General features: G+C 39.5%; 2 protein-coding genes across 6 annotated transcripts in view; one reads left to right on the top strand and one right to left on the bottom strand.

The window, feature by feature from the left end:
- The first annotated feature begins 3,842 nt into the window (after positions 1-3,842).
- Positions 3,843-4,505, top strand: LOC138005696 (uncharacterized). The gene has a single exon (XM_068851885.1). The coding sequence runs from the start codon at positions 3,843-3,845 to the stop codon at positions 4,503-4,505; it is 663 nt and encodes a 220-aa protein (XP_068707986.1).
- Positions 4,506-7,587: 3,082 nt separating this feature from the next.
- LOC138007641 (octopamine receptor beta-2R-like) overlaps positions 7,588-24,000 on the bottom strand; it is a 24,063-nt gene continuing 7,650 nt past the window's right edge. Inside the window, exons 1-3 of one of the 5 annotated variants that reach the window (XM_068854675.1) lie at positions 15,892-16,075; positions 15,637-15,706; positions 7,591-10,258 (exon numbers count right to left, since the gene is read on the bottom strand). In XM_068854675.1, the coding sequence (XP_068710776.1) occupies positions 9,297-10,253 (957 nt within the window). In that variant the 5' untranslated portion in view covers positions 10,254-10,258; positions 15,637-15,706; positions 15,892-16,075 and the 3' untranslated portion in view covers positions 7,591-9,296. Of the gene's footprint in view, positions 10,259-14,309; positions 14,430-15,636; positions 15,707-15,891; positions 16,077-17,960; positions 18,108-24,000 lie in introns of those variants that run through there. The other 4 variants (XM_068854677.1, XM_068854678.1, XM_068854676.1 and 1 more) reach the window with 4 other exon arrangements.

Genomic DNA, 24,000 nt, shown 5'->3' with positions numbered 1-24,000 from the left:
GGTTGGTACACAATTGACATGCGAGACGAGTTTATGTTTTTTTGAACAATAACTTTAGTTTCGATCACAGTACGCAGTCAGGTACAAACTGAAATAGAAATACTTGGTGCATATAAAAAAACTAAATTGCTAAAATTACGTACCAAAGTAGGAAAGTGCAGTTCCCAGATGAATTGCAATAACCAGAGAATCTTCGCAATAATGAAAATGATATTCTCAGATGACGTGTCCGTGCTCGTTGACGTCGACGTCGTTGCTTAAGGACCCTGGCGCCTCCGTTGTACGTTTACTTAGCATGTGCATAAGTTAGACAAAATGAAACGAAGAGGACACGATTCTTGAAATGACCAGATCTGAGAAAAAGATTACTGAAGTGAGGACACGATGACCGTTATGCTAAACGACCAAAAAATAGCTCTGATGCAAATGCAGAACGCTGTACGCTTTAGATCGATACAGTTCTTTGTTTCTTTACCTTCCTCTAAAAAAAGAAACCGTAATAAATAATAACATTTCAGATCTTCATGCGAGCTCTCGACGATAAATTTTATTTCCGTATGCAGTCATCTTTAACTCAATTGAAACTAATTAAGTTCATTACGTGTCTTCGCAATTCCGAGTTTAAGATGGCGTCCGAAGTACAAATGATGGCACTTTTTGCTATTTGCTAACTTCCAGGAATCCGTCGTAGACGAAAACCAAAATTCAACACGTTTTTCCTCAAGTAATATTTCACTCACAACACTACTCGACGCCCTCAACTCCAAATTGCTGGGACCCGTGATTAGCCTGATGCAATTTTATTGGATGATCGCCTGGCCAAGTTCAGCCAGATTGTCACAATGGTCGCTCACTCTAAGGAATTTGTCTCGCAAAGGAAAATCTATTAAACATACTGGATATATTCCTAACGCCCTTGGAAGGCGAAAATATGATCAAAACCTTCTAACATCCTTGAGGAAATAACTGCCTCGCGCGGCTCTTTCTACAGTTCGTTCCTTCAAGTGTGCGACGGCCCTTACGCTAGTCTCGGACTATAGCGTAAAGGTTGCAAGGCTTGCTTACGCAGTTACATTGTGCGTTGACGGATTGGCTAAAAGACGCTGTATTTGGGGGAATTTTCTTCTAAATGTAAATGTTTTATGTTAAGCAGGCGCGTAAGTTTCGAGTGCGCAATTAGCTAGGGAGCTTATGTACCAGCGTTTTTTAGCCAGAAAGGGAAACTGGAAGGGAACATTTCGCATGCCAAGACAGTAGTCTCTCCCAGATTTTACTAAGCGTCCCTAAGGAAGAAAACATGCTTAGCAATATAAATGTGGCAGTGTCAAGACAAGTTAAAAAGGTAAGCAAGTCAACTTTCGCCGTTTGTTCGCCGCTTAAAAACGTCTCATACTTTATCTCCCCAAGTCTTTTGTGTGGGTGCGCAAAACAAAATCGATGGCATGCTCTGCTCTCAAACCTGAGCCTTTTCGCAATGTAAACGATTGTCAAGGAGCTCACAAAATAATAAAGAAATGAGCTCTCCTCGGGTCACTTGCCGTCGATAGATATCTTAATGAGCAGTCAAATTGTTTTTAAAACCTTGTAGACGATGACAAGAGGCTTACATTACGCACACGTCGGCGGTGGTCAAGCACAACATTTCCATTCAAGCAAGGAAAGGAACTTTATTTGAGTGTCTAGCCGTTCAAACACTGGAGCACTAATTGGGGACACCGTAAACTGAAATTAACAATTAACGCAAATCAAGCCCGATGTTGGTTTTTGAGGAGAGGGGAAACCGGAGTACCGCGGAGCCAACCGGTGCAGAGTAGAGAACAAACAAACTCAACCCACATATAACGCCGAATCTGGGAATTGAACACGGGCCAAATTGGTGGGAGGCGAGTGCTCTCACCACTGCGCCATCCCTGCACCCCATCTAGCGCGTACTATCAAGTCAAAGTAAATGGGACACTTCTCACGTCCGTTTTCTGTCTTTCGATGATTTTTGACCGCCTGGCTTGCTTGCAGACGTATTTTGAACCATACTTTCGCTTATATTCAATATTATCACGTAAACAACTCAACTAAGGTCCGCATTTTCACAGTTTTTATCACCGTAACCCACGTATTCTCTTAATAAAGCACAACAAATAATCACTGATCTGTTAAAATCTTTCAAAGTTAATGAAAGGGAAAGTACGGTCTAGAAAAAGTTTTTCTGAATCGAAAGTTCTTTACATTTGTTGTCATATTTGACCACTCATTTGGACTAAATGTGTTTAAATAGCCAACAATAACGCTTCAAAAATGTGGAAATTTAAATTGCAATCCGCCATCTTTGTTTTTGTGTATGCAAACGAGGCTATGACGTAGCAATAGTCAAGGATTTCTCCGGATGACTAAATGTACTTGATGTAAGGAAGAAAACACAGGCGAAGAGAGCAATGCTTTGTAGGCCTGAATCTTAATCCAGAGGCTAAATTGTATTGATATTGACTCCACCTTTGAACAGCTTTACCTCGTGGTCGTTAACAGGGTTTTATATGTGAGTTATATGCAGAAGTTTTACAAAGCGAAAGAGATCTTGCAGTGCTATCCCGCGTTCATTGCTGTGAAATAAATGCCTGGAAATCAAGTTTAATCTGTCTACCGTGGCTTTCTACCAGATCCCTGTTACCAATTCAAAACAAATGATAGATTTATATATTTCCATCAGATGGTAAGAGTAAATCGTTTCAGTTGTTTCTATACTGCGAACAAAATTTAACCAAAAAATTTAATGGCTTGATTCAGTTTTCTCGCTCCAATATAATGATATTTTGGACTAGTTGACTAAGATTTCCGTATGAACAAGATCTCTGATATCCGCGCTGGTCTAAACAACACCGAGGCAGCCTTTGTGGAGGGCAGGCAGCTTTCGTGTCACTTTACGGATTTTGAGATACCTTCTCACGCGTATATCGTAGAAGTCTTGGGTTCACTCACCCCTAAGACTTGTGATCTCGACCCAATCCCTACATCCGTACTGAAGCAGCATGTGCTTGAGCTAGCGCCTATTATAGCTAGGATCGTGAGTGCATCACTGGCCTCTGTTGAGTTTCCGACTTCACTCAAGACGTCGATCGTTCGTCCGAAACTTAAGAAACCAGACCTTGATTCGGAAATTTATCAGAATTATCGACCTCTTGCAAACATCTCGTTCATGAGTAAAGTCATAGAAAAGTCTGTTGCAATCCAGACCTACAGCTACCTCAACAATAATGCCTTATTTCCGTCACTTCAGTCAGCTTACCGTGCACACCATTCCACCGAGACTGCACTTCTACGAGTCACTAATGACATTTTGAAGGCTCTTGATTCTCGCAATGATGTCATTTTAATATTCCTCGATCTTTCGGCAGCATTTGACACCCTAGACCATGATATATTACTATCCCGTCTCCATTTGTACTTCGGATTTAAAGGAATCGCTTTGAATTGGTTCACTTCTTACCTTCGAGGACGCACACAAAGAGTAAATATTGCTGGATCTTCTTCTTCACCTAGAAACCTTCACTATGGTGTACCACAAGGATCCATTTTGGGACCATTACTATTTACACTATACATAGCTCCACTCCAAGACGTTATAGCAACCTTCAATCTTCAATGTATGTTTTACGCTGATGATACGCAGCTTTATATCGCAGTGAAACCATCAACACCTGAATTGGCTGGCTATTGACTCTCTGTCTACTTGTATTAAAGCTGTCTTTGACTGGAATACATGTAATAAGCTACAGACTAATCGTGGAAAAACAGAGGTCCTGCGTTTAACATCTCGATTTGTGAAAAATCCCTCACTAGGACCTCAGTTCATGGTTGCCGGAGTTCCTGTGGACATTACATCAAAGACCCGAAACCTTGGAGTTATCATGGACGCTTACTTCACCTTATCCAGCCATATCAATGATCTTTGTAAAAAAGCTTTCTTCTTCATTAACTCTATTGGCCACATTCGGAAGTATCTACCTCCGGACCCACTTAAGCGATTGGTAAATGCACTTGTTATTTCGCATCTAGACTATTGTAACAGTCTCCTATATGGTCTGCCCTCTTACGAACTCGCTAAGCTACAAAGAGTTCAGAATACTGCAGCTAGGCTGATTGTAGGAGCTCGTCGATCTGACCATATGACCCCTATTTTGAGGGATCTCCACTGGTTGCCTATACCTGCCAGACTGGAATTTAAGATCCTGCTTCTTACGTTTAAGTGTCTCCACAATCAAGGTCCATCTTACCTCCGTGAGCTACTCAAGTTTCGGAATCCTTCACGGACACTTCGCTCCTCCAAGCAATCCTTACTTCAGAACTTGTACCGCCCTAATACCCTCTACAATAGTGAGAGGGCGTTTGCCTTCGCTGCTCCTAAACTGTGGAACTCTATACCTGAGCATATTAAGTCAGCCTCGTCTCTGTCAACTTTTAAAACGGCACTTAAAACTTACCTTTTTCGTCGCCACCTCCTTGATGACCAATGATACCTTTGTAGCTTAAGTGTTTTAATTTTTAATTAGTGTGGTTATTACTAATTTGCTATTGTTATTATTGTTATTATTTATTGTAAGCGCATTGAGATTTTTTAAATGCGCACCAAGAACGTTTCTATTATTATTATTATTATTATTATGAAGCGAATGTCCCCAAGACCAATACTCATATTCCTGAAGATTCCGCTTGAAGTCCCGAACAGACAATATAGCAGTCAGGTTTTCACGTTTGAGGAATCCATCCACGTTTTATTTTCGCCGGCCAACTTTTCTTTAAATTTTAATTATCCGGTGTAAGCTTCGGTTTTGTTTGTTTTTATATGTGTTCTCAAGTCTAGACTTGTGTCTACTTTCATCCCCCTCCAAAGCGTACACTCCAACAGCGGTAATTGTTGATGTGAAAGAGCCTTGCAACGCCTTGCATACGGCGAGAGCTACTGAAACTTTAAACTGACCAATCACAATTCAGCGAGCGGGAAAAACTGTGCTATCCGACGTCACGCCAATTGTTTACATTCTGATTGGTTAGATCGGTGTACATTCGCTAAGCCTTCTCTTGTGACTCTCTTGACCATCGCTTCTTTGAACTCAGCGAGACAGAAATGACGCATTGTTCTGGCAATCAATTTGCCGATCCACTTTATCCAGCATGTGATTAACAACCAGAATCGCCTTTGAACTTTATTCTGTAGAGGAAGAAGACATTGATGAGTGAACATTTTTACGACGAAATCCCTTGGTTTGTTCAGCACTTTGATGTCCGATAACTGAGCCGCTCTAACGAGTGTTGGGTCAATCACATTTGGTCGTCTGACCTTATGAAGTTCTTTCAGCTCTTGTTTGTGTCCATCATGATCGAACTTCAGGTGAGGCGCTATGCTGCTTTATGCCAACTTCGATGGCTTGTGATGAGCTTGGCTGCTGCCGAAATTGTTGTTGTATTTGAGCAAGATTGGTCTTATAGGGTTGGAACTTAATAGTGAGGGGAACAATTTTTCGTTCATCTGCTGTGCCAAACAACGAATAATCCTGTTGGGTGTTCCACGTGCTTGGCGAGTCTCGCACGGCCATCGTCTATCAGATCTGGAGTGGAGTTTTCTTTCAGTGATTACAACTTGCGATCGTTCTGCAAACATCCACGTAGCATGCAGCACTTTTTAGTGACTCGAGGATCCTGTTTTGCTGTTTCAAAGGGAGTCGTGCATTCTTGATCAGTTTGCCTTCAGTGCTTGTATTTTTTCGTTTGTTCCTGGTGGCGCAAAGTAAATTTGATGATTTGAAAGGACTTAAATCCTTAATTGAATCAGCGAGTTTTTATTAAGGAACCAACAGGTGAATGGTACACAAAATTAGGAGAAACTGTTGGTTGAATAGACAATATTTGTAGACATAATTATGTACCCAGTTTAAGTACTAAGCTCAACAAGTTGTTTGGCTCCACAAGTTTCAGTTTCAGGCCAGGTACCCGAATTCACCCAGGTACTGGTACACTACCATAGTGTTCTTTGGAAATTGAATAGCTCCTTGAACACCAGGTTGCTTGAGAAGAAACTTGATGTGTTTGTTCTCTACATTGGTGAATGCAGCCACTAACTGTCCATTGTGGATAAACTCCAGACCAATTCTTCTTTCAATTTATTCTTTGTTCTTCGCAGGGCATCAACAATGGTGCCCCTTGTAAAATGTTAGTTTAATGGGTTTGTTAAAGTTATTTCCCATTTCACGGGGCACTGCATGTGGTTGCCAGACTCACTTTCAAACTTATCATGGAAACGTCAATAATACCAGTGAATAGACACTGAAAAGTCAGTCCCTTGAATTGTTGATAGAAAATTAATTTAAATGCATATTGAAACATCAGTTGAGGAATATTTTTTTCATTCCCACTTTGTGAAACTAAAGTACATTGCTGCAGTTTGTTTATTGCTTGGTCATTCAATGTCTTGATCACATCAAATTATTTAATTTTTAGGTATTGTGTCAGACCTCCATAGAGACACTATCTTTATCCTTTTGGACACTATCTTTGCTTTTTGGAGCCCTTTTGTGGCATATTTAGATAGGCAGGAAATGTTCCACATTTTATGGTAAATAGTTCTGCATATTTTAAGGAATATTGCAGCCAAATCTAATTGAATATGAGACTAAAATATGCTGTTTGACATTTTGTGAATTTAAAGACTATTAATATTGTTTGCGCTTGTTTTAAAACGCTTAAGGTTGGCACTCAAAAGTGTTCCTTCAATAATCTTATTCTGTAAAGATTACCTTGGGAAAATTGGATTAAGGCCAGTTTTTTATTCTAGCTTCTTTCCCCAGTGCCCTCTGAGAATGGAGTTGATTTGGTTTTGCCCAATGTTGAAAGATGAAACAATGCCTAAACCAGCCGCAAGGAATACTTCACGGTGCTTTTTCACAAACATGGGCATGAGGGTGCTCGTAAAGCACGCCGCACACTTGAGAAAAGAGCTGAGAAAACTGCCTCGTGAGGCGGTTTGCTCAGCCTTTTCCTCACGTGTGCGGGGAAATTGTGGTGAGAAATACGCCTCGCGAGGCCTTGAGGATAAAATCAAACATGTTTGATATTTTTGGCCTCGCGAGACAAATTTCTCACGGTGTGCGGGCATCGTGAGAATCGAGCTGAGCTTGGTTTAATCAAGCATCCAATAAAGATACATGGCATATTCACGTGACTCCAGCGGTTCAAGATGGTGTCGGAGGAAGAAATCCCGACGGCACTGGTCACGTGAGAATGCCATGAATTTTTATTGGAGGCTTCATTGACCAAGCTCAACTTGATTCTCACGATGGCCGCACACAATGAGGAATTTGCCTCGCGAGGCGAAAAATATCAAACATGTTTGTTTTCTTCCTCACGGCCTCGCGAAGCGAATTTCTCACCAAAAGTTCCCCGCACACGGTAAGGAAACGGTCAAGCAAACCGCCTTGCGAGGCAGTTTGCTCAAGCCCGCCGCACACTTGAGGAAAGAGCTGAGCAAACTGCCTCGCAAGGCGGTTTGCTCAGCCGTTTCCTCACGTGTGCGGGGAAATTGTGGTGAGAAAGCTCTTCCTTAGTGAGCCTTCCGCTGAAAAACTTTCCAAGTCTGGCTTCGATTGACTAGAAAATCTATAAGTATTAAGTGATTTGAGTTTCTGTCGTACTTATGGCCTACATGGCCTACTAACTATTGAACCACAAGACCGTTTACCATAATTCATCTTACATTTGAATTTCTCGAAGCAGAAAGGTTACACAACATTGAGAAAGTGATCGCGGATCGAAGAACTTGGTAAGGTCGAACAAGTTTGTTGACTTTAACACGTCATATCCAAGATGGCCCTCTCCAAGTCACGAAAGAGGCAACTTCAAAGTGCTCTTGTCACATTTTAACAGGGAACTGGACAAAACGGCAATTATTTTCAAATTCCTGGGGAAAAGTTTTCGTAATTTAGAGAAACTTTTTCTAGTCCGTACTTTCCCTTTAAGAAAAATACTGAATAAAGCTAAAAAGCAAAGAAAACCAAATGGCAAACAGATATATGTTGGGGAGCAGGGTTCGAGCAATGGTGAGAGCACTTGCCTTCCACCCTCGTGGGCCGGGATCCATTTTCGGCTTCGATGCCATATGTGGATTGAATTTGTTGGTTCTCTACTCTGCTCCGAGAGGTTTTTCTCCGGTTACTCAGGTTTTCCCCTCCCCTCAAAACTAACATTTGATTCGATTTGTTCTGATTTCAGTTGATTTGTATTCTCCCTAATTAGTGGTCGGCTAAGTACCCTTGAGACTTAAGAGGGGAAAGACCATGCCCTCCACTTACTTAAGTAACATTCATTTCGTTAAAACATTATTAGCAGTTAATCATTTTGACACAAAATGTAGGTACCCGCCAAGATTTGGGGTAGACGTTCTCGCGAACTTCTGCAAGCTGACCAGGAACATTTTTCGGAAAAAATTACACGGATCAGCTTTTTGTTATGGCCTCACGAACAAAATACAGGACTAGGAATAACATAACCACCGCGCCAGCCTGTTCAAGCCTGTGCAGTTTACAGGATTTATATAAGACTGTCTCCTCGACGGTTATATAAGGCGAGGGAAGAATGGTAACTAGTGGCTTTCACCGCTGTCATATTTAATAGGAGCACTTCAATGTCGCTTCCTACTAACCAATTGATTGAGGAGAGTTCAAATTGTCATATTCCAGAGAGCAAGAGAACATAGTAGAGCGTATCTCCTGAAAATGAGTTGACCGATGCTTCCATGCAGAGATGGAAGTTTTCGACAACTCAGAATTGACACAAAAGCCAGGTCTCCACCAGTTTTCAAGTTTTAAATTAAGGCTGTCCCTTAAAACTGCCTCGTTATTTGAGTTAAACTCATCTAAATGTCAATTGTTCCTGGCACGAGCTACGAAAGAAAGGCGACTTCTAACCGGAAAAAAAGCTCCTTTGGCATCTTTTGGGAATTTAAAATTGGTTTTCTTAGAAAAAAAACCCCGGTATTATCACAAATAAATGAGTACTTAAAAGTTATTAAGCAAGTAGTATTTTGAAGTTCCATTCACAGGTTATTTCGGTACATTTTCGGATTAGTGATCTGTCTTCATATTGCACTTGATTTTCGTGTACTCCACAGTTTACGGCGATTGTTCCGCCCTGCCTGCGCAATAGGCGTAGCTTCTCTTGGGGAATGATTTTGATGCTAACGTTGCAGGACCCTGAATATCTTCAAGTCGGATAACGTTGATCTGGCATCAATGTGACGATTACAAAGCAGTTGTCTAGTTTCTTCTACACAGTGTACATGGTCCACAAACTGGTCCAAAAATTCGCTTGATGATGAATTTGAATGTCTTCCTAAATTCAGGAATGCGGACGCCATATACAATAGGATTGATTGACGAGTTGGAATAATGCAAAAATTTGTAAAAGATAAGGGCAGACCAATGGAATGGGCATTTAGTACAGTAATTTACAGTGATTAGAGTGACAAAAAATGGTGTCCAGGCAACCAAGAAAAAGCCGATAACGAAGGCAATGGTGGTGGCCGTGCGAATTTCGCGCTTCAGGGAGCGTTTACTCGGGTTGTTGTTCATCCTGGTCGTGGCGATTTTCCAAATGGCAGCATACGCAACCACGATGATGGTCAATGGCAGAAGAAAGAACACAATGGATGTCACAAGTGCTCGGTCTTTTGGTTCGATGCGAGGGATGATAAGTTTCACACACGCCGCTAGTGCAGAAATCAACCAGACCATGAACAAGGCGATGTAATACACGTATTTAGGCGTATTGCGGTGCTTCACGGCCCAACCAACACAGAAATATCGCTCCATGGAAATGGCCATGAGGTGAAGAATAGACGAGATCCCTGCAAAGCTATCCATTGTGGTGTAAAACGTCTCCAAACCTTGGAAATTTTCGTTCCCTGTCGGGGAGGCATAGGCTTTCAACATGTACATCCACAAAGGAACAGAAATCGCCCCAACCAAAATGTCCGCTATTGCTAAGCCAAGGACAAAGTAGTTTGTCACTGTGCGAAGTTTGTCGTTGATGAAAAAGGCTGTTACCACCATGAGATTACCAAATACTGCTACTAATGCTATGATTGTATAAAAGAACCAAGCTGCTATAACTGAGTCCCTGTCAAGGGGTGCATAAGCTGATTGTTCCATTCCACCTGTATGCAACGTTTGTGTCGCGTTGGCCAATAATGATTCATTTGTCGGGTCTGGCATTTTACCTGTATAAGAAAAAACAATGTGAATTAATCAAGACCATCTCACGTAAGGGACATACTTGTTGTCTCTTAGAAGGAAGCTAGATCAAAATGTTTCCAGAACTAGAACAAACCATCAGCGTCAGCCAATGATACTCCGTCTTATTCGCAACAGTTAAGTGAATGCCAAGGTGTCGCGGCTTGTTTGTTTTCGACGCAAAAGAATTAATTGTCCGCCCTGTCTCAACTAGGCCGGAGGAACAATGAGGCCTTACAAGGGTTCTTGGCGACAAGCGACATCGCTCCAAAATTTCAAAAAATGTAGCGACAATGTTCCAGAACACCAGGAAATTGGCAAACAAAGTGTTGCATCGTATTGGCATTTAACCAGGTTAGCATTCCATTTTGATACAAAACGTCTTTTTTATTTCTTTACTATATTTTGTTTAAGCGCAATTATGGTAAGCGCTTTACTTACATCGTTATCTACACGTTACAGCACCTCGAAAAGTCCCTTTGACTTGTAGCTGTTCCTGCAAAGGTGGCCTCATTTCGGAAATGCGACAAAGCGTCTGCAGGTGTTTCGATATATCACTGGTTTGATAATCTACGCAAGGTTTCAAACTAACAAAACCCCAATGGCTCAAAATAAATCTCAGTGCTGGTTTAAGGTGTCAACCGTCTTTTTACCTGGTGGAACAATTTACACATTCGATGCGTTGTATCTCGTTTAAGATACATGTTTGGAGGCCTAAAATAGCTCTGTCAGCACTATAATGTATATCCAAAGTCATGCACAGTCACTGTCACGGACAGTCTCCAAAACCCATTCACCGCACATCCTGGCTGGCCATTTTTTGCCGGAGAGAATGGGATGAGCCGTGTTCCAAAGAGAACTCCGTGTCCTACTCTCTGCGAAGACTGTGTGAATTCCTAACGTTCCACAGATTATATGAAGGCTGAAGGTTGTAAAACTGGGCCTGTGATTTATAGTTCTCATCCGAGAAGACTTTTTATTCTAACCATTTGCAGATGATATCACAAAATCATTGCTTTCTTAATTTTCAGTTATAATTTAAGACCCTGAGTTTTCGGACACGTGACCTCCCACATCGTAATCCGATACTTAATGGTGCGCGGTGGTCTCTGTAATCCTTTCCCCCTAAAAACTAAAACGTCTAATTTTTAAATGAGGCTATTATATTTTAGGATTTAGGCTTGAAAACATTTTAAAAACACTTGCTTTAGTTTAAGAGTTGCAATGAAAATTTCCTATAGGAAAGTGTAGTTAAAAATGTGTCAGCTTCAATCAATACTCGTTGGTTAGACGCAAAGTATAAATTAGGTTTATTAATTAAAGGGCCGTTATATTATGGCACTTATTCCACTACGATCAAGTTCTTCATTCTACCCTAGCTATTCAGAGGAACAGTTTGCAAATAAGAGAACAATCCAGAAGGACCCAGGGTGGTAAAGTTAACTGGCTAGCTACGCCCTGCAGAACAGCCTACATAACAATATTACGGAGTAATTAAATAGCAGTAGCAATATATTTGCATTTGTTTTATTCTGTGGAGGTACAGGAACGCAATGTTTCAGATTACAGTTTGTTCTTCCTAATGTACAAAGTTTTGGAGCAATTAGGAGGACAGCGTAAAGCGAAATTCACTTGACTGTGGTGTTGTGTCGTTTCTCACAGGACATACCGAAGGAAACAAATAGAGTTTGGCTACAGCTTTTGCCTGAGACGTTTATGTTTCAAATTGGTCACTGATAGACCACACGCTTACTACACGCAGATCAGGCATTTGACTACAGCAATACACGGAAGGGACCTTAAACCGTTTGGCACCCTCTAGCTTCAATCATTGATTGGTTTGTCGCCACAATTTGTGCATGTGCCAGAGCAATACTGACCAAGAGATTTTCAAGTGGTTTAACGGTTTTGCTATGAAATACTACCAATTGTAAGGGACCAAAAGGCTTACATTTAATGGGTATTGTAGATTACTAATCCCTCAAGTGCCTTGTCAGCCAAACGATTAATATAAAATCTGAACGCAAAATGAAAAGAAAAAGAGACAAGGAAACCTTGCCAATTTCAAGAATGGGTTCTTGATGTCAATAAATGAAGAAAACATTTCAGTAATCTAAATTAAACCTTTTTCTATATTTAAGAAAGGTAGGAACTACATAAAATAAATTTAATGTCGGTAAGATTGATTCAGGGTATTAAAAGTTTGGCTGTCGGTATGATTGATTTAGGGTATTAAAAGTTTCGCTGGATTTACCAAGTGCTTTCCTTAAAATCTAATTAAGACAGCGCATACTATACGAAGTTAATGTTAATGAAAAGTCGTCAGTTTTTCAATTCCATAACTAAACTTTTATGAAAAATTTTTTTTTTTTACCACGGTATCTTAAGAGCAAGCAAAAGTGCATGTCGCTACATCAGAGTATCAAAATATGTTCTCTGTACCAAACAAAACACTCTCCTTTTGTTTCAAAAGGTACTCGGTTGCGAGTAGATTTTAAGCTACTTATTTCGATTTTCATAATTCTGCGAAATCGCATCTTCAAGCGCCAACGGCAAACTGCGTTTTGGTCGCGCGAGTTAGTCAATATTAATTTTCTTGTTTGACTTTGCGGCGCGCCTCTGAACAAAACAAGGTCCGCTCGCCGCTTTAAGTACTCCAACAGGTTGGGTCATATTCAGTGACGAAGTAAGGACTCACACTTTCCCTTATTAAAATAAACAACGAAACTAGAGCAAAGAACCTTAAAGCTTTGGTGATTAAGTCTCATGTTATAAGCTAGAGCCATATTCCTTCTTAATGATCTTCCAAGCTAAACTACAGACTAACCGGTCATTTATTTGCATATGGATGGCGTGTATTGTTATATGTCTCGTTCCTGAGACGATGCTGCTACAAGAACAGAACACTGGCCTGGTATTCTGCAGTCCACTTCACTCGTCAACTTGTGACGGTAAAGTGATGCAAATGTTTCACTGGCCTCATCAATTTGTTCACCCAGGCGTATCAAACCGATACATACGTCTTCTCTGATGCTGTGCATTTCAGTAATTGCATCAGTTAATCTTGGTTGACAGGTTTACTTATATCTATCCATTGGTTACCCTTTAAATCTCTAAAGGGTTTGTGAGTTTCTTTTCCGTCTTTTTAACACCCCTACTTTTTGTAAAGTGGTTTCTCTTTGGACTTTGAGAATAAGAAACCAAGCTGAATGCTTTCAAACGCAATACAGATATACGTCAACACTAGCTTCGATAACTTGTACGTATAATAGCATGTTGGACGAGTAGATTTACCCCTAGACTTGGCAATTGATTCATAATGGAGAGGTTAAGCATGGCGTTTACGGCAGCGGCAAACGGGAAATGGCAGGGTCCTGCTTATCAATTCACAAAAAAATTCTGAATCTTGAAATTTAAAATCTATTGTAAATTTAATATTGAAATCAATAGTTGGGACTGGTTTCTTTGTAATTCTAAAAAAATGGCTTGGGTTACCAATTATCTGGTCTATGCAACTGAAAATAACGATTGAAAAGAGTTTTTTTTACACTTCGCCTTCGTATCTTAATAACTTCACTGTTTTGACCGCCTTTCAAAAGCTCCGCCCATCAAGATCTCAAATTACTTCTTGTAAGAAAAGAAATTTGTTGCAAATATTCATTGGATCGCTAATATATAAGTGAGTGCCAATTATTCAAAAAAATAATAGTGAAAATCAAGCAAATACCTCGACGGAAGTAAAAATATTGCCACCAATGTATTGTTCAAATAAGTCGGCCTAAACCTTATTACAACTTCCAGGAAAGCTTCAGAGTGTTCTCGGCCGAAGGAGGACGACTGGGGAATGTCTCATTTTTTTTTCCAAATGTGCTTTTTGATCGGTCATGTTTGATATCCAGTTAAAGATTTGTTGAGCCGATCAATGAAATATCAAAAATGTAGTGATACCCAAAGCCATCCAGACAACTGATTTGTCTTGTTCTGGCTTTTGCAGCATATACACCCTTGAGCTTTCTACATTCGACCAATCTAAAGTACCTTTTAACCCAAGTAGACATTAAGCCGAGTGAATGACAGGCTCTTTCTGCTTGCTGACTAACATTTGCTGTTTCCCTTTTTTATTATTCCAATTAGATAAAACAAAAGGAATCTGAAAAGGAGAAAAGCAAAGATTGGTAGCCGTCGCTTTTGTGCCATCAGTCCAATTAGTTCAGTGACTTCCCTGAAATAACTAGGAAATATTACATATACTACAGTGTAATTGCAAGCAAATATCGTCTTCCACACAGAAATGAAAATTTTCAAAACCTTAACTTTTCTCTTTATTGGTGGCAATTTCCCTTTTCTATTCTAATTTCTTCAAAGTAAATTTACAGTGTCTCCGTGAGAAATTATTATCTCGCACATTATTTTGTCTTTGACCCAAATCCTCGTGCTGAAAAAAATATGGAATCAAACAGTTTGAAAAAATAATATCTTCTTTTTTTTTTTGAAAGCCGAAGAAATAAAACCCTGAAAGCCGTCACAGGATTTCTGTTTTTTATCTGCCTTTTTCACACCCTTCTATGTAAGTACATCGTCAGAATTATTAGTTTATCATACACCCTTTATTGTATACAGCATCGATACTAAGACTATTGCAACACTTTGCATTTTCGGGACAAAAATGCTGCATTTCTGTTGTAATCTCGGAGCACCTCAACATTTGGTAGTTAACGCGAAAACGATGCATATTATGACCATGTTGCTTCCTCGTTTCGTTTTGTTTATTGATAGATGTTAACATGTATGTGGCATCAGATAAATGTTGACAAATAGCCAGGCTTTCGCATCAACTCAGGAATGCCTAATTGTTTTCTTTCAAAGAACCACATTTCACTGCTACAATTGCAGAAGTGTATCATTTTATTTTCCGGCTTTGAGAGTTAGTCATAATATGCAGGGATATAGGAACGACCGCGTCAAAATTGGCTAAACGACAGGACATGATGAGAGACCAAAGAAAAGACGACGCGTTACCAACGCATTGAGAAGATGTTGAAACGGCTAAAATTGCAATACTTGTACACTGGCGTCTTTCCAGTTCATTGTCCTTCAGAAAATTTTTTTTTTTCATTCGTGACAACTATCTGACGGCAATGGCATTTAGGAAAATAAGCTTGCTAGTTGCCTTGTTGTCTCACCATGATATGACACGTACAAAGAACTTTAAACCGTTTAACGGGAAACTCGGGATGGCTATATTTTCCGATTCTCAGAAATAAAATTTTACATTACAACATTAACAAAGTCGCACACCGTTCAAGGCCACACAAAACCTCAGCTGCTTAGTTGATTTGCTGTCCTACTGTGATATGACACTTACCAAAAACTTTTCACAGTCCGTATGGGAATCTCTGGGACGGCTGTATTTTCCAATTCTTATCGTTCAAGGGCTATAATTTTGAAGAGATGAGCTCATTTAAATTCGTCATAGAACCAATCTGCCTAGAAATGCCTAATCTTTCCTTTCTGGCTCTTTCCAAGCGACTGAGCATGCAGTGTTTTCTATAACGCGCGCAATCATGGAAATTCGTAAGTCAACATTCATTGCTAATCATTGAACTAAAGTTTCACTTACAAGAGAACTTATCCAGCAAGATTTCTGATGGTTATTGCAAAACCAGACAGCTTGTGAACGATCTGAGTTGTCTTATGCTCCCCTCGCTTTTTTTAGTTTAATATTTGCTCTGACCGGGATGATAAATCGGTTAACACCCGGCCGTGTAACAAGCAGTTACACTTTTTTGCATTTCAATGGACTGCTGTCGCTCAGAGCTCTTCCTTCCACCCACAAAGCAAACATTCATTACTAGCCAATTGAAAATTCATAGAACTGAGTGACAGAAATGCACCGCAAATAACACGATAATTATTTCTAATTTCACAAAGCTTGCGCATGCCATGTCATTAAATGAAGATTTCGGAAATTACGTCATACATTAGAGTGAATTTTCATAAATAAAATAACGGCTCCCATTAGCAACGGACGATATATGTTCTACAGAGGATTTCTTGGTATATGATCCTAAATATGATCATGAAATTTATGGTAAACAAAACGTGATCAAATTTACAAGAAAATATATTTGTATGCAAAATTTCCATTCGTTTGATCTTTTCATGTTTTGTCTGAGACACATAACATCAAATGTCTGTGAGAATGTAGCAACTCAACAAACAAGTGAGGAGGAGCACAGATTTCACTAAATGGATCACAAAACTTACGAAACCAAAACAGACTGTTTACATTTGAAAAGGTGTAAAGTGACTTTTTATTCCTTTTCAATGGAACACGTGAAAGGCACATGTGACAATTGGTCAGTTTGTAAAGCTCTATTAATTAGAGTCTTGAAGTGAAACACTTTTAAGTCCTATCGAACGAACCAGGAGGTAACTAAAACCCCTACACAGATCCCAAGAGACGCAGTCATAGAAGGCCGTTTCAACATTAAGCATGGGTTTGCAAACAAAGGTGTTTTTGTTGGCTGTTCTTTCCTGAGAACTCTTTCTTCTCTCAAATAAAAACAAAAGTAGGTCAGGTGAGGAAGCAAATATTTTCTTTTCAGCTTTGCGATTAAGTGTTTAGTTCTCTTCAGTTGTAAGCCTTCGGTTTTGCGTCCATAATAAAACCCGCTTTTAAGACTTGAAAACAAAAGCAGCGATTGAAAAAGTCCACGGATCAATTTATTAGTTTCGCCATATCTCCAGGCGAAACTCAGTTTATGACAAGCAAAACAATATCGAGCCTTTCACCGCGCCACTACTTCACCGTGCCACTACGTTAACTAAAGATCATCTCAAGCGCAAGATTTATTTTCACAATCATTCCTATTTATTTTTTAGTAAAAGTCTTAAATTTTGGTTAAATCCAGCTAAAAACAAAACTTTCAATTCAATATCACTGGTTTACCTTTATCTTCAATATCTAGGACTAAATTCAGGTAAGATCTTGGCATGATAACATATCGCACACATAAAATGGTCTTCTTACTTTTGATATCAATTTTTGCTGTTTATGGGGAATTTTAAAACTCTACTTAAAAGCGGCATAATACATGTTTTGAGACTAGCATAAAATATATGCCTTAAAATTTGTTTCCATAAGAGTTCTGTAATTTACTAGCTAGTGTCACCGAAAAGGCTTTGGTCAAATTCTTAAGTCCAGCCGACCTCTTTATTTATGGCGAGAAAACAAAAACACTCAAGCAAATATTCAAAACCAAATATTCACTAAAATAAACGCACTTATATGTATATACAAAAAACACTTGTTACAAACAGATAAACCACGTGAACGGTACGCAGAGGAAAAAAGTAGAATTAGCACAAAAGTATGTAACGTTCTGGGAAAGAAACCAAGGAGAGTTTAATGGGACACGGCTCCTCTGTCTTAGTCAACTCTATCTCTGCATTACATAGACAAAATGTTTGTGTTTTTTACGTTTAATTTGATTAATCCTATACATGAGACACTTAGCGCTTTCCTCGTGGCCATAGTTTGTTTGAGCGGTGCTTGGACATAAAATCTCAGTGCCAGTTGGAAAAATCATGCATGCACTATCCAGTGCAATAACTCAGTTGATTTGAAAAGTAGTTTGTAACCCTACTTTTCAACAATTGAGCCCTGGCATGGTGAAATTAACTTACCGATTTTCTTCGGTAGATGGATAAAACTTCAGTGGTGTTCATGAATCAACTGTTGCTTACGTACTGCACCCGTCAAAGTTGTTCACGATAGATGAGAGGGATGCAACCACCAACTTTTGGAGGCGAAGATACCAATAATGTTAGAGTGCCAGGTGGTAATTGATTGAGGAAAAAGATGAAAATTTGAAATTCTAATCAACGCCAGATTTAAATCTTTTAGGCCAAAGTACTTAAGACTTTACTTAAAGTGGGCTAATGAGTTGATAACATACTCTACGTCCAAAAAGCTCTTGCTTTCATACACTACACCTATACACTTATTTATCCATTTGTCATAGATTGTGATATGCAAAACCTCGGACCATGGAGACGAAAATGCTATACATTTAATTCGTGTCGGGAAGATATATACCATTCTATTTCTTGCTTTGGTATGAGTTAAGTTTAAGAAAAGAGCATTATTTATCATTCACGTGAAAGTCATCATTTTAGCTCATTTTGCGTTGCAACTTTTTAAACAAGTAATGTCAGAGTGAAATCACATTTTTGATAATGGAACCATTAATTTTGATATTCCTACAACAGTGTAATACGCATTCCAATTTATTCAGACATCCAGTGAATATTATCAGATGAGCTTTGCATGAACATACACTGGAAATTGATTCAACTAACTACTAAAATCAAATCAATAAAAAGGCTGACTTTTGGCGACAAGGAAAACCGGAGTAGATGAAGAGTTTAGGGTCTCCCACTTTTGACGAGTTTATAAACAAACTAAGCATGACTCTTGCAAGATTTCATACTTGGAAACGTCTTTGATATTAAAAACAACGGCGCGTACAAGCTAAAAAAAACTTGGTGGTTTTTTAGAAAACCACTCTTTGGGAAAAAACACATTCACTGGTTGGAGGAGCTTGCTCGGATCACTCCGTGTCAAAAATAGACAAGAAATGCTTTTGAACCTATTGAAAAAAGAATATCATTTTAATTTAAAATCTCATATTCTCTTTTTCAAAGCAGTCGGTAGCTGTGAGGAAATTTACAGTATATCCCACCATCACCTGTCTCGTACTCGCATCTCCTTTGGTCAAGGGCTCATTTTCATCAGTTTGCAAAGATCCTCCAAGTCTTTAACTGATGATATGATATGAACAAGTCGATTTATATAGCCAAACCGAATGGATCGCAAATTTCATACTGGCTGTCATTTCATCGTTCGAAATCTCTCTATTGTTAACAGATGGATGGCGTAAAATGTAGATTTGCCTCCACTACTCAACCGGACACTCAAACTAGATGATATATGGACGAGTTGGCCAGCCAAGCCACCGTATCATTTATTTAGCATCGGCAATAGGTACAAAAACATTTACACATCAACTCTAGTATAAAGAGAAGAGCAATGCACTAGAGCTAGACACAAAACCTCTTAAAACCGGCAGGAGGTGGAAAAAATCGGGAAACGTGTACCCCCGGCAAAGGCAGTGGCGCGACCCTTTAGGTTCTAGGGTATTCTTATTGAAAACACTATTTACAGCGTAAAGGAAAGCTATCATACACAGTAGGGATGGCGTAATGTACTTGAGCACGAGGCGAAGGCTGATCTTAAAGTACCTCACTCGCTTAACGGCCGCAATATACAATCCGCGATCACGTGGCTCTCCAAGCACTTGCCTCTGCTGCATACCGTCAAAATAGCAATTTTATGCTAATAAGGATTATCACAAATTACATTTAGCGCACGTCTCTCAGAAACACGTCCTTCAGAAGACACTGAATTCAATTGGATCCACAGAAGTCAAAAAATAAACTTCAAAGTAATACACTTAGACAAAAGAAAGCTTACCAGAGATGTTCTCCACTTACTTTTGATCACCCTTGAACCAATCAAAGAACATATCGGTCAAGTACTACTTATATATCAAAGCAATCGTTCTGAAAGAAACACGTAGTCTTTAAAGATTATACGATTATGCAATTTGCCATATCTTCTAATTACTATTGGCATGATTATATCATTTGGGATGCAAACAAAAAAAGACGCTATTGCGTCTCTCAGTGATGGCCATTTATTCAGAACCGGTCTTTCATCGCTTGATACACAAATAATATTTTACTCACTTGCGAATGATACAGTAAATTCATTTAGACGATTGTTATGATGGTTAATTCTGCATCACAAAGTAATATTTTACCTGTTAAAAAGCGATACAGGAACTACTTAAGACTATATGCAAGGGGAGTATTGGAAACCACCGACATCAGTGGTGAAAATAAAGAAGCAGTAAATTAGGAATTAAACCAGTTGCTCAAATAGATTTCTTAACCATAGATTAACTTGTTTGACTATGCGTCGCGCTGAGGAGACCACAGAATCTTAACCGTCGAAATGATCATTCATTAAAGGGGAAATGATTTTGTTAACCGCGACCGCGCACGAAAACGTATGAACTGACTCGGGCAAGACATAAGGTATTTATATATATATGCAATGCAGTACGTGTACAATAGACTCACGATACACGCATTATACTCCAGAGATCTTTGGACAATTTGAGCTAGATACGTCTAGTGCTGATATGCAAATTCTTAAAATTTCTAAAATAACTACAACTGAACAAAGAAATCACTTTCGATGTCCTGCAGTAGTTTTGAAGTCAGCAGGGTGAATACTACGTGTCGATATGGGCGACAACTGACCAAGAAAACAAAGGGGTTTAACATATCAGAAACAAGGTTTGCAGAAAGAAAATGGAACTGCAAGCTTGAGCTGAAGGTAAGGTGACAGCATGTTTAAGCAAAATTTTGCTAAAGATTTTTTTCTCTTCTGACAATGTTAACCTCGCAACTCGCGTCCGGTAAAACAAAATTCATGTGATAAGCATTGGAGAGCATTAATTTCTGTTCAGAATGGTTCGACATTTAAGGCGATTTAAATTGCAGTCTGTGTGGCACGATGAGTTCATCGAAAACAAGGTTGACTTCGATGGGATGTATTGTATTTCATTTTATTAACGGGAAATACAAAAAACATCCGTGCGGGCCCGGGTCCGTTTTCGCTCATGTTCACGCCACTTTTCGACCATGACCCAGGCAGGCAATAGTTAGCATTTCTCCATCTGACTACCTGGGGACGAACTTTTGCGCGAAATAAATGGATCTAAATGAGGTAGTTCAGAGCCTTCCGTGGCTCGTCGAGGCATGGAGAAACTTCGTTTTGCTAAGTATTGTACAACCAAACGATGTTGTCAACTGCCAACAAAGAATAACGTAAGATGTGACCAACTTTACTAGCTCGTCTTCTGTCGTTTGACGTAATATTCCAGACGAAGCGTTCCCAATTGAATTTGACCGAAATAGATTATTATATACGATCAGAGGCGGGGAAAAGGTGGACTCGAGCTCACATCCGGGACCTGCTACGTTGCAAGAAGCCAATTCAGGTCTTGTCGAAGAAATTTAAAGTAGTTTGGTTAAAGCATGCATATTCTACCGGACTACTGTAACCAAAACTACTTCTTCGGAGAATTAAGGAACCTCTAAAAAGTGAATCTCTAAAGTTTGCTTTTCATTTATTTAAAAAACTTTAAAGAAGGTTTCCTCGCTGGCTTATTAAAGAAATTAGGTGTTGTGAAAATTCTCTGGAAAGGTGGTTGTTGCTGCTAACAGATTTATAGTATGCGTATCATTGGGATGATGCTACGCATTATCGCTCGGGTGGCTTTTAGGTTTTAGCGGCCCATAAATGGTAAGATCGTGATAAAACGTGATAAGGGACCATGTATTTATCCGAAAAAAAGGGAATGCTCTTATGAAAATAGAGATCAATTCCCGGAGCAGCACGACCGCCGCTTCCTGTTTACGACATGGCAGCCGTGACGTCAGATACATATACTCTCTTGTGTACAGCACCTGGCCTGTCGATTGCGCTGGAAAAACCGAAAACTAGTCTTTCAAAAGTGGGGAAAAAGTGCCAAAAAATTGCTTAAAATTCAGATATAGTGATCAAACGTTGATAAAAATGTTAAAGACTAAAAAAAAAAAATTACGATGGCCCGGGAGGGTCACAGTCCAGTTTTAATTTTCACGGTCCAGTTTTAATTTTGTGAGTCTTCACCAGTACTCTCACAGGTCACAGCTCACAGGTCATTGTTTTACGAATACAGAAAGTATCCTAAACATTCATAAAAGCTAACCTTAGGCCTAATTACGCCTAAACAAAAGCTTTTAGGCCTAAGGTTACCTTTTATGAATGTTTAGGATACTTTCTGTATTGGTAAAACAATGACCTGTGACCTGTGACCTGTGACCGGTGAGAGAACTGGTGGCGACTCACAAAATTAAAATTGAATTGTGTAAAATTAAAACTGGACTGTGACCCTCCTGGTCCATCGTACAAAATAATAATGCAAGGCTGGTTGTACTGCTGTGAGGATATATATTTATTTTTGATTTACCAATATTTCGTCAGTCACGGCCTGACTTCTTCAGGGAGTTAAATGATTTGCCGTTACAATACAGTGTATTTTGAATTTCAAATATAAGCCATAATAATAATAATAATAATAATAATAATAATAATAATAATAATAATAATAAGACCCGACCATTGCAGTTGTGAGAAAGTTTGAAGAAAGAGCAGGTGAGGTGGGACACCATTCATTTTTAAAGGATAGCATGAAGTATGCAGCAGAGCTCGGTCTTGGCCTGGACCTTGAGCACCCGTCACCCTGCATCACCCAGGGGGGAGTAACAATCACAGACAAGAAGATCAAAGTTGCCTTGAAGGAAACTGTAGGAAAGCAGAATACACAGGCTGTGAGGGAAGAGAGGTGGCAAGGAAAGCTACACACAAGTAGGTGGGAGGATGTAAGTCTGAGTAAAGCAGGCTGCTTTGCTTGGCTTAAGGACTGGACGTTGTGTCCGTCTAACACCGTTGCAGGAGTGATCGAGCTCTACGAGCAACTATTGCCAACACGAATATATTACAGTCACAAGGTGCGAGCCCGACCAGCTACTGAAGTGGCATGTAGGCTATGCAGTAGATCAGCAGAAACAGTTCAGCATATTCTAGCTGGATGTCCCACCTTGGCCCAGAACAAGTACTTGGAAAGGCACAATAACGCCTTGAAGATCCTGTTCTTCGAGATCCTGAAGGACGCAAACCTTATTGACAAAGTCCCACCATGGTTCTCCCAAGTAAAACCCAAACCGGTATATGAAAACGACCAGCTTCAAGCCTACTGGGATGTCCCGCTGTATGCTGAGCACACCGAGGTGAGAGCAAACAGAATCGATGCCCGTTTTATCGACCACCAACAGGAGAAGATGATAGCACTAGAGATGAGCTGTCCATGGATTGATAACCGAACAAGTAAGGAAGAGGAGAAGACAGCCAAGTATGCCCCCCTAAGATGGGAGATAAAGCGACAGTACCCTGGGTACGATGTGCAACAATACAACATCATTATTGACGTGCTAGGTGGATGGTCCACAGACATGGAGGAGGGAATGAGGAATTTACTCGGGTCAAGAGTGAGAACTAAAGGAGTCCTGCTAAAGATGCAGAAATCGGTCTTATCAAGCTCTCTTAATATTGCCCGCACTTTTAAAGTAATCACATAAACTTTACGAGCAATATAACACGAATTTCATTTCAGCAAAGGATATTATTGTAAAAAAAAAATGTATTATTATTATTATTATTTTTTTATTATATATATATATATATTTTTTTTTTTTAATTTTAGCAATCACTTATTTTATATTTTCACATAGTTTAATAGATTTAAGTGGATAATACTTTTAGAAAGATATTTGTAAATAGGACTTGAACATGGTGTTTTTAAGGAGCTCCTAGGTTACGATTAACGCCCCAGGTAGCTTTAAGGTATTGACATTCAAAAGTTTCAAACTGTCATAATAATAATAATAATAATAATAATAATGATAATAATTTGGGCACTGGGATAGGACAAGTTGGATCCTTAGCCTACCACGGGGACATGGACGACCCTGCCCACCAGTCTGGGGTGGT

This window comes from Montipora foliosa, chromosome 6, assembly GCF_036669935.1.
Source record: "Montipora foliosa isolate CH-2021 chromosome 6, ASM3666993v2, whole genome shotgun sequence".
Taxonomy (NCBI): domain Eukaryota; kingdom Metazoa; phylum Cnidaria; class Anthozoa; order Scleractinia; family Acroporidae; genus Montipora; species Montipora foliosa.
This window is presented reverse-complemented; position numbering and strand designations above follow the sequence as displayed.

Coding starts and splice junctions, on each gene's coding strand:
- LOC138005696 (XM_068851885.1), top strand. CDS start 3,843: ATGGTTGCCGGAGTTCCTGTGGACATTACATCAAAGACCCGAAACCTT.